At 38.7% G+C, this 11,313-nt stretch overlaps 1 protein-coding gene across 1 annotated transcript in view; it reads right to left on the bottom strand.

Annotated features, from left to right (window-relative positions):
• Positions 1-636: 636 nt before the first annotated feature.
• TCTN2 (tectonic family member 2) overlaps positions 637-11,313 on the bottom strand; it is a 10,796-nt gene continuing 119 nt past the window's right edge. Inside the window, exons 2-19 of the mRNA XM_009283985.2 lie at positions 11,056-11,152; positions 10,437-10,550; positions 10,059-10,132; positions 9,104-9,299; positions 8,758-8,858; positions 8,195-8,391; positions 7,838-7,961; positions 7,041-7,176; positions 6,280-6,345; positions 5,308-5,436; positions 5,022-5,099; positions 4,619-4,699; positions 4,190-4,301; positions 3,691-3,794; positions 3,072-3,228; positions 2,271-2,396; positions 1,705-1,793; positions 637-885 (exon numbers count right to left, since the gene is read on the bottom strand). Coding sequence (XP_009282260.1) covers positions 770-885; positions 1,705-1,793; positions 2,271-2,396; positions 3,072-3,228; positions 3,691-3,794; positions 4,190-4,301; positions 4,619-4,699; positions 5,022-5,099; positions 5,308-5,436; positions 6,280-6,345; positions 7,041-7,176; positions 7,838-7,961; positions 8,195-8,391; positions 8,758-8,858; positions 9,104-9,299; positions 10,059-10,132; positions 10,437-10,550; positions 11,056-11,152 — 2,097 coding nt within the window. The 3' untranslated portion in view covers positions 637-769. The remainder of the gene's footprint in view (positions 886-1,704; positions 1,794-2,270; positions 2,397-3,071; positions 3,229-3,690; positions 3,795-4,189; positions 4,302-4,618; positions 4,700-5,021; positions 5,100-5,307; positions 5,437-6,279; positions 6,346-7,040; positions 7,177-7,837; positions 7,962-8,194; positions 8,392-8,757; positions 8,859-9,103; positions 9,300-10,058; positions 10,133-10,436; positions 10,551-11,055; positions 11,153-11,313) is intronic.

Genomic DNA, 11,313 nt, shown 5'->3' with positions numbered 1-11,313 from the left:
CGCCCTGAGTGTGGCCGTGGGGAGGTGCTCATCGGCGGGTCCTTCGGGGTAGCACCCTCGCCGCGAACGCCGAAAAATGGGATGGAAAACAGCGCCCCGGCAGTGACGGATTCACCGCGTGAAGGGCTTCCATGTGAAAGGATGTAACGGAGGGAACGCATTACTGAGATAACAGTAAGATCCGAACCACAGGACAACCCCAAACTGAACATCATATCTGATCATTTGAAGAAAATCAGTAGTAAGTGTTTTCTGTACCCTGCGTCGCCCGGACCAGATACAGGTTGCCAATGCAAAAGCGTTAGCTGGGAAAGAGAGTTGCAGATCAGTACATGACAGTATCTGAAGCGCTGTTACTTTTCAGAAGAGTGAATAATCTGTCCACTGCTCCAAAAACAGGCGGGCGTGACGGGTTTGCTATGGAAAGGAACCGCCGCCTTGACCCGCTACACCAGGAGGGGAGAACAAGCTTGACGGGACAAAGGCCCATCCATGAGGACCACCCCAACCCCACGGGGGGACTCGGGGCTGGACTCGTGCAGAGCTCACCCCGTTGAAGCCAACTCTGCTCCTTCTGCTCTGAATGCAGAGTCTAGCACTTAAAAATAATTCTATTACTTTTTTTTTTTTAAATAACGCAGCCATTTTCTGGATACCATAAGAGTATGCATTTTATGTATCTTTAAATGTTTATACAAAATGTCTAGTTTATCCATAAATCTTACCCAAAAGTACTTAAAATACTAACAAAATCTTTACATCAACATTTTTAAACCAAAGAACTGTTCCAGAATTTAGAAAAGCAAGGGTTACTCATAATTGCTGCAAGTAAGACAAGAAATGCCAATGACAGGCCTTTAGCAAGGCACTGGGAATATGGTTCTCCTGGAGAAAAAAAAAAAAAGAAAAAAGAAGTGTAAGCATATGAGAGCTAAATTTCAGTTTAGACAACAACCCAAAAAGATACAGATTAAAGTAGGTGCATAGTCTGAATAAAACAGTGGAGCACAAAGCAAGGAATTAAGATGCTTCTTACTTATAAAACTTCATACTTTGTATAACTTTAGTCCCTGAAGTTGTGCAGATAATAAACACGGGCAGTTGCCTCTGTCCATGCAGCTCTCAGAACAGAGTCCAAGTGCCCTTTGAAATGCCAGATGTTTAATCTACGGAGCCTCCCAGGAAACATAATCCACCACAGTTTTACACAGAGGAAATTTAAAAATTAATTGTCTTACCAATATGGCAAATTTTTACTGGAACTCGTGGGCTGACTGAAAAACACATACTGGCAAAGTGAGAAACAAAGTCTCCCTCCACCCTTCAAGGGCAATGACACACACTGACAATGCTACAATTACAGTAGGAAATGGAAACAGAACAGTACCATAAAGTGATATATTCTCCTCCCTCCAAACTCTACAGGGGAGTGAAAAAGAATCTCTCTCTGCCAAACAGATACTCACAAAATTTCAATCTTATCCACAAAGTACTCCCAAGCAATTATTTTTTCTACTAGTCTAACTAAAAAATTAATGCATTATCAAGGAAAAAAATAAACAGACTTTTTGGACCATGCTTTCTAAAAGAGAAATTTTAATTCCCTACTACAAAGCATCCTTTCAGACTACACTCCACACATCTAATTATGTTTCGAAGAAATATGGCCAGTTCACGGCATTCCACACTGCTTATTATTTTTACCTGTGTAAAACCGTGTCAATGGATAAAGAAGTTGTGGCCAGCACACATCATTTCGATTGCAGTCAAATTCTGTATAATTAATCTGAAATCTGAAGAAAAAAAACAAACAGGTTTATTAACTACAGTACCAGAACACCAGCAAAAGTGGAAAAAACGGAGTGAAAAGGTGTCCACATTACAGGAAAAAACAAAACTAAACAACAAGCAACTCGTTATTCTCTTATGACTTTTTTCTCTAATGGAAACAGGAGCCTCCCCTCTACGCCACTTCTGTCATTTTTAGTCAGATGTTTCTTTTTGTGATGAACATTTTTCAGACAACGGATAGTTTGGGAGCCTCACGCAGAACCCCTTATCCACTCAAGTAAACAACACAGAAGCTTTTCTGCTAAAACCAAATGACAACTTCACAGGGTAATTTACAGCCCTTCATGTTACTCATGAAATCCTTGAACCAGGCCTTATTGCTCTGTACTCCACCAAACCAAAGTAACCTTTTGATCAACGCTATTCACGTTACATCTGCTTAACATAACGTCAAGTATCGGTGTTTTTACAAAAATTACCTTGTCATTGGAATGGGTGGCTGAGCTGGCACTTTAATAAACTGAACAGAAGCAGTGATGGGAAGAAAGCTGATGCTGTTTTCACAGATAAGCCCGCACTGGAATTGCCATATTACTGTTGAGTAACTGCAAGAATATGCATAACTATTACTTGAGGGCTGTAAATGGAATTTTAGAGCCTAAACATAACCATGAAAGGACAAAATACACAGTATTTAGGAGGTGGTTGATGATCTCTGGATTTTCAACACCATGCAGGGAGAGAACTTGCAAAGTCTGGAAATGAGATAAAGTGGAACAGAATCCCTTTTATTTGATTGGGATTGACTTCGGGGGAAAAAAAAAGTGTTTGCAAAGTGAAAATTCCCTGTTTCAGGAAAGAATAAAGCATTTACCACAGCTCTCAAGAAGAGCTCTACATTGGGGAAAGCCAGAACACAGGATAATGTTGTCACTTCCACCACGTGACAAGAAATTAAAACGTTCTTCTGATAGAATGCCCTGCATATGCCTACTACTGGCAGCATCACAGATTTTATTTAATATTTCAGTGAAGTAGAAAGACTATCTACTGTTAACCATTATTTTTTTATTATTATTATATTTATTTCAGAGGGAGAAAGGCAAACCCGGTTGTGATCAAAGGAATTTGGGCTGCAAATACAAATAAAAGGCATGTAAAAAATTAGAAATAACAAAACAACATTTTTGTTTGTAAAATTTAATCTGCACATGTTAGGTAAGCAAGTCTCAAAATGAAACATTTATTTGTCAGATAGCCAGAGACACAAAACTCTCTACCTGATCTGCACAGCAAGAATCTCTTGCTGGGGAATCCCTTGTACTGCACCCACATCAGCAAAGATTATGCGAATATTCAGATTTGCAGGAATATCTAGACAAATGCCTTGTAAGTTTCTACTGCTCACATTGGTAGCAGAATTAAATGGATCAAGACCTATGGAGGAGAACAAGAGTTATTTAAATCATAGAATAGTTCGGGTTGGTAGGGACCTCCAAAACTCATCTAGTCCAACCCCCCTGCAATGAGCAGGGACATCTTCAACTAGATCAGGTTGCTCAGAGCCCTGTCCAGTGAAATACCAGTAACTGTCACACAGGGACACAGAAAAACATGTTTTCTCTATATAAAATACAGATAAAGTACTCCTTTTCTTTATGAACAGAGAACTAAAATACCAAGTCATATGTTTACAGGCTGACAGTAAAATACATGGTAGTGCAGTATCCGTATACATACTGAGTTATACGCATGTCTGTACACATATACGGATGGATGGATCCAGACACAGATCAGTATCTTTAGGCATTTGAAATTACATTTTGGTTTTATTTTGAGATGCTCTGTTCATCATACGGGCATATTTAGACTATAAACAACAACACAAACCTCACTTACGTATAATTTCCACCCAGTCATTTAGATCACTGTAACTTGAATTGTCCCTCTTTCCGATGTGAGTAGCTTGTATTAATGAATTCAATTTCTCAGTTACCTTTCCTCTGCAAAATAAGAATGTAAGATTACACAAAAAGCAAATCTGTACTGTCTACCACTCTGGGTTGTAATATTATTATATCCTAAGGTCAGTTTCCTCTGAAAGACGTTATCACTCAACAAAACTAGATTTGAACTATTGAACTATCTGTTGAAGGGAAGAAATGGCAAAGCATCCCACCCTAACATAATCCTCATTTGAATACAGGGAGATCTGAGTTAAACTATTATTGTAATTTCCCTTTTAAAAAAAAGTGAGACTATCAACCACAGAAAGCTGAAATGCATACATGAACATTTTAAAAGAATGTAACAGTGCTGATAGTAGGCACTTGTAGAGAATCATGTAATCAGCAACAAGAGGGATGCAGGGAAAAACAAGTCAACCTACGTAGCTCACCTTAAAAGGCCGCAATCTTCATTAATACCAACTTCTAGAATGCACCCAGAGAGTGAATCTAATCCGAATAAAACTGGTGTATAAGCTGCCGACGTACATAAACCTCTGCCAGCTATGAAATGAAAACATCTTACTTGAGCTTTCTTATATCAACCTTTTGATCTCTAGCTTTCAATTTTGTGCAAAAATAGCAAACATCAGAATGCAAAACACCAAGTAGTACAGTTCAAATATAGATACAAGTCCATTCAACTTAAATTTTCCAAGAAAGCATTAGAGGCTTACTCACTGAAATTTGAATAAAGGTTAGGGAATAGTCTAGAAAAGCAAAATTTGGTAGAAATTCTTAACTAAAATATGTACCAAAAAAAAAAAAAAAAGGATTTTAGCATGAACTACAGTTGAAGTTGCAACCTCACAAGCCAGTACCTGTCTGCCAAATGTTGAGGCTTCCAAAAGGATCAGAAGCATTCATATTTGCAGCTCTCACTGGTTTTCCAACTTGATAACCTAAACATAGAAGGGTAAATCATAAACACTGTATAAGAACCTATAAGCATTAGCATTGTTTTAATAATAATGTCATCAATCTTGAAGTAAATGAACAGACATTTCCATTACAGTAGGAATACACTCACTTTAAATAATATCTGTACAAAAAAAGCCTAAGAACCAATCACCGCTATTACAATTGGTAGTGCATTAAGACAGGAAGGTGGGGGCTAGCAACGTAAAGAAGTATGAAAGAGATTATCAGTTACTGTGTTTTGTATCTGTACAGTATGAAACTTTTTTCTTTTCACTTTTAAGAGGCAAAATAAAGCATTAATACCTGGATTCCCAAACAGTTCTGTTGCATTAGTACTCTTTAAACTTAGAAATTTGACTGTGAATCTCTGTGTCAGTATTTCTGGTAAAAGAAAAAAAATATGACTTTACTTTTAAATAAGTAAATTAGCAAAAAGTATGCTCTATGGGGAAATCAGCCCCATAAATTTTCTTTCCAGAGTCCAGGGGAAATTCTTTTTAAGAAGTATTAGTAAATAAGAGATTCTATCACAGAATTTCCATGCTGAAGAAGAAAAAAAAATCAAAAATCAAAAGAAATTTCATGATACCTCCATCACACAAACTTCCGAGGAAGACTGTGACATTTATTTGCTCTATGTTCTTGTCTTTCCAAATGAACGTATAATGCTCTGCAAAAGTTACATTTTGACACAGAACCTCAGCAGTATGAAGGCTTTCTGGCAGAAGAAAAAAAAAGGCCATAATGAAAAGCACTGCTAATTAGAAAGCTGTGTTACTGTAGCTGAAAAAGAACACATTAAAAAAACTCTAGCAAAATTCTGGAAATTATAACATTTACCTTTTTGAGAACTGATTTTACTGTTTAAGTCCCATCTTACTAGGACAGTGCAACAGTACAATCCCATAGCTTATCAATATTTTAACATCAGCGGTTCCAGGTCCCTTTGTAGCTAAACCTCTCCTGAAGAACCCAGCACTGGACTTTACATCACCAGCTGATGCACTTCTCTGGACTCAGGACTCCCCCACTTTCATCTCTTCCCTCCCAGGGAGCCAGCACTGCCCAGAAAAACACATTAGCTTGGGTTCCATTAGTTTCATTTGTGCTGCATTACCCTCTCGCTGACTGGGAACCACTGTTCTACATCAAACAACTGCTTCATTGGTTGTAAAAGGCCCTTAAAAAGGCACGAGAGCTTAGGAAACAGACACACATACATCTGCTTACAGTCTGCCCACCCCACTTACATGTTCATCCTGGAGATTTTTTTAAAGCGTTCTTCATATCTTTGTTTTGGTTTGGTTTTTTTCCTTCTCAAAAATTACTTTCAATGTAAGCTAAGGGACCTGATTTCTTGACCAACTTTAAATGAAGTTGGGGTAAATTAAATACTTTCTGCTTTGCAGTAAGCCAAACAGTTTACTTTTTGAGCATTAGGTAACATACAAAATCCCTCCTAAGAATTGCAGCAGGTAAACATTTTAGGCATCAAAATCATCTCTTCCTTATATAGTCCAGGCTAGGTAAGGAACATATTCATTAAATGGAAGAGACATACCACTTTCAGTGATGAATTTGCCCGTGTCGGTGATGGTCCTATAGATGACATTTTGTTGGATGAAGTCTGAGAATAAAAAACAAACACTGCAGTAATCCTGACTAATAAGAGAGACAGATGTACTGTTTTCACATCCAAGGTGCAATCCTTGTTGTTATGAAAATGGAGTATAAAATTATTTAGAAAATTAATTTTGGTAAAGGACCAAACAGTTTATGTATTTTGAGAGCATAGCTAGTTATCTCTGGGTCTTACAAAGGTAATATAGATGAACAAAATTAGACAATTATGTAGCATAAAATAAATTTTCTTCATGCTGGTAATCACATTATCTCAAACTGCTGAAGGACACTTCATAAGTATATGCTTTTGTAATGCAGAAAGTAACCACTTCTCACTAATTCTAAAATGATGATACTGCACCCTCTTGACAGAAAAAGGGCTCTGCAACAGTCTGAAAATGGAAAGAGATGCTCTGTTCTGTCGTGTGTAGCCATAACCAGTACGAGTCACCAGAAACAGATAAATGGGGAACAAAGGCCAATCTCGCTATTTCTTACATCCCAAATCTTGGGAAATAGTGGGGAACTCGCTGGAAGGTCATCAGAAACAGGAATAGAACATCTCCAAATGCTGAACTACAGCCACCAGATAACAAAGATATTCCATGTAGCTACCGTGCCAACAGCCCTCGGGTTTGTTCTGTTCTAACAGCTCTGAGAAACATAAAACACATTTCTGTTAGGGCTTATAGAGCATACCTCCAGCACCACTGTTTATCCTCACATCATGGGGCAGTCCCTCCTTGTAAGATGCTAGATTGGTCAGGCATTTGACATCAAAGTTCTGGAGATACGCTACAGGGGCATTTCCAACACACTGTCCAGCCATGGATTGCTGCAGATAATTCAACAGAAGTAAGTATGTTGGACCCTTTTCTAGCCCTTTGCTTTTCATTTTAAGACTATTTGTTAGTGAAATGCTCCAAGTATGTACTACAGCCACATGACACTTTGACAAACAAGTAATCTGATGTTATCAAAATACCTCAATCTGTAGCAAGAGAGAGGTTAAAATTTAAAAAGCATAGCTTTCAATATAGTTTCAACGTACAGTACGGCTTCATCCTAATTTGTCAAAATAATTATAACCAGCGAGTCTCTCTAAAATGCAAAAGGAATTCGAAAAAAGTACAATCAGATGACTAAGATTCAAAGGAAAAACCAACTATAGTGCTCAGTAATGCAGCAGGCAAACCAAAAAATACAGAAATATGGTAAGCCATAAACTATTAATTGGGATGTCAAGCTTGCTTTTATCTCTTGAAACAATTAAAACATTACCTTTTGGGGGGATAGGCAGGGGGCTCAGGAAGGATAATGCTTACTTTTAATAATGATTTTGTGGGTTTGGTGGGGGTTTTTTTGTGAAAAATATATTCCACCACTTCACAACAGTAAGTTGTAGAATCTGGTTACAAAGCCATAAGGAGCGTGATAGATGGAGAATATCAAACAAACCAAGAGGAACCAAGAGTTCCTAAACATGAAGTGATTACCTGGGGAACGGTAAAATACTCATTTTCTTCTGTCATAATTGGATCTCCTTGTCTGTAACCAGTGAAAAGTTTCCCAGGAGAAGTTTGTAAAGGGATCTTAAACAGAGGAACTCTGGGTGTAGAACTGCAAACAAGTTTAAAAATTAAACAATTCTTTGCTCTCTACCTCACACAAATAATTATACATTTGCTTTCACGTCCTGTGTTCTCATATAGTACCAATGACATTTCTCCATTTGCACTTAAAGTTCACACCCTAAAATTCCAATTTCAAAATAACTCATTATAAAAACAGGTTACATTTTCGGTAGCACACCTAATGCGTGTGTTGAGAAAATAAATTTTCTTAAGACTTACGTGGAGCCATGATAAAAGTAGCCAAGAAATGGTGTATTGTTAAGAGGAGACTGTACACAAAGGAAGGGAAACCAATCAGGGGTATATTCCATTGACTGAGAAGAACACAGCTGATCAAAAGGTGGGTTTACATCCCCACCAAACACTCCAGTGAAACATGATTCATTGAATAACTGCTTCAAGTCTGGTGTACATTCCTGAAAGGGAAAAGAATGGTCACTTTTTAGCACAGTAAGTGCATTACCATAGGCACTATAGCCATAGTGAGCAAACTGATCTAGTTGAAGATGTCCCCGCTCATTGCAGGGGGGGTTGGATTGATGACCTGTAAAGGTCCCTTCCCACCCAAACTATTCAATGATTCTGTGATTCTATACTTACAGGTAAATCAAACCAATTTTGTAGAGAGAGGTCATATTTACTATTAGAAATACCAGAAAATCCAGACAAGCCCTCTAGCCCCATCTAGTCTGAAGCATTCAGTACCTCTCTCTCTCCCCAGACAACAGAAAGAGCCTAGAAATTCTGAAACACTTAATCAAAGTTCAATATGAAATAAGTACCAGATCACAGCAACAACGAACATCACAAGCTCCAGCTGTCAAGTCACAAGGACAAGAGCCCAATGGCTGAAACACCTGGTTTGGGATGATAGTTGCATTTTCTGCAAAAGAATTAAAAAAAAAAAAAAAAAAAAAAGAGAAAATCAGATTAAATGGACTGGAATCCAAATAAATAGACCATGCGCATTGCAGTTTATTCTGACTGTGTACACACCTTTTGTTAAATTCCATTAATGATTATTCAGCATCTCCTACTGCTGCCCAAATCCCAATTTTTATTTTTCCATATATAGAGGGAAAGAACAGCCAAAACGCCATTTCTTCTTTAGCATATCTAAACACTTACCTGACACATTTCCTGTAAAGGAAGAGTTGGCATATATTTCAGCTTGAATCAGGAGATGTGCCAACATCACTGAATCATGGCAAGCTAAAACCTGAAGTGTTTCAACCACACAGAGAGGTGTTGTGCAGCAGTCAGTGGCATTTGGCAAACACAACTGCAGATTTCTAGTCAAGCTTATAGTCACTTTGGAAGTGTTCTGAAAAAATGCAAAAAAAAGTTTGACAGCTTTGACGGCTTGTATTCAATTACTCTTATTTATACCACTCACCAGCTTCCGAAAGAGAAGTTTCAGTACCACTGTGTTTTGTCAGCGCTACAATGCAATGATATTCTTCCTATATAAAATCGGACATTTGTTGAGAGTGGAATGACAAAGGGTCTGCTACTGAGATATGCAAATACAGTGAGGATATGAACTGTACACAGAACTTTTTAAGGCATGCACACAGATTAAGTTACCTCAGAAATCATATGCACAATTCTAAAGAAAAGAACAAATACCGAAAAGTGAATTTCAGTTTTTACAGCTACCTTCAGCTGAAAACTGGAATGACTGCAGAGTTGATAAAACCCCTGAGGAATTATGCATAACATAACACTGAAGGCAAGTCTAACAAAACAGATGTTCCAGAGCTCATGCTGTATAAACCCACTACTTTTTTATTTCTATTAGATCCTTCCAGCAGATCTGAAACAATCTCAAATGCTACAGCCAGCCAGGAAGTACAGGCAATTCTGGAGGGGAGGAGGACAACAAGGAACCAGTGTCAAAGCTGCACATCAGCAAACTCCAGCAAGGGCATCCACACAAAGGGATATGTCAAGGAAGAAAGGCAAGGGCAAGACATTCAAACTGGGTTGTTAGTACATTAACATTTGGCTAGTATTTCATTAGCCCTTAATATATGACAATTCAATCCTTCCCGTTTCAGGGAAGAATCACTATTTTACATACCATACCAGGTGTTACGTTCAAATTCCAGTCACCAGCTCTTTTACTTCCACTGCAATTTGCAAGTTGCGATTTTCCTGTATCAAAATAAACATTTTAAAAGTATTCCAATGTAATTTAGAAAAGACTGGAAAATAAGTACAATTTAAACTCCTGTTGCGCCTTCAAGTAGGCATACCCTCAGGCCTAGCTGACAAGGAGTCAACAGAGGACTAAGGGCTTAATCAGCAGAAGTCCTTTGGAGTTCCTATTTCAGTAACTATTAAAGCACTAAATGAAGTGCATTGTCATTTCTCCAGCAATTTTAGTGTCAAAGAAATATTAATAGTTCAAACATTTATTTACATACCACTGGGGGGGGGGGAGGTGAAGTGTTCTTACCTGTCTCTTCATCTATAGGACTTAAAATTATAGAAAAATTAACTCCTGAAGAATTTCCAAGAAAAAACGAATTGACTCTGGGCCCTGACATATGGATAAATGAAGGCTGGAAGACTAAAAAAAGAGAGAAAGAAACAAGTCTTAATACACGCTAACTGAAAAAGGTAGCATCTGTAAGACATATTTAGGTCTTACATTTGGGCTAGATTCTTACCTTCCTATACTTTAAATTGTCACAAATAGAACAAAAATACCTTGTGATGCCTAGTACAGGATTGTATTTACATTCTTGTGAAGTGCGAGAGCAGTGGGTTCACCATTGCTTTCCATACCGCAAGTTTACACTTGTCAAGATGCTCAGTAAACACGCAGTAGAATATTATGGCAGGAGACTGCAGCACTTACTGCCCCATGCAGATACTACATAGGTCAGGCAACAACATATTTAGCATTCCTTGCTGACTTCAGTTTACGCTTTTTAATTTCTTGTGGCTATGAAGGGTGTCGGGGTGTGCCGCTACCTTTGATCCAGTAATTGCGGACCTCAGCACGTGGACGTAGTTTCAAGTTTAGGGCTCCAAGTTGGGAGTTTCACTTCAATTTCCTTTACAGACTTTACCAACGTTGAAAGGTCCAACATAAGCAGCTCCACCTTTCCCCCTCCAAGTCTCCCCCAGTGCTAAGTAAGCAGCGGCGGAAAACTCCAGGGCCAGCACCTTCGGGTTAAGGCAGGGGCACCAAAGGCCCCCGACCTGCTAGTCCCTGGGGACCCCTCGGGGCCTCCGCGGCCTCCCCTCATGCCCACCCGGACAGGCCCCACCATTAGTCAGTCACGGAAAGTGCCGCCGCAAACCGACCCCCTCTTCCCCTCACCCCC

The sequence above is a fragment of the Aptenodytes forsteri genome, unplaced genomic scaffold (genome assembly GCF_000699145.1).
Source record: "Aptenodytes forsteri isolate BGI_AS27 unplaced genomic scaffold, ASM69914v1 Scaffold118, whole genome shotgun sequence".
NCBI classification, from domain to species: domain Eukaryota; kingdom Metazoa; phylum Chordata; class Aves; order Sphenisciformes; family Spheniscidae; genus Aptenodytes; species Aptenodytes forsteri.
The sequence above is the reverse complement of the archived record's forward strand: the minus strand, read 5'-3'. Positions and strand labels throughout refer to the sequence as shown.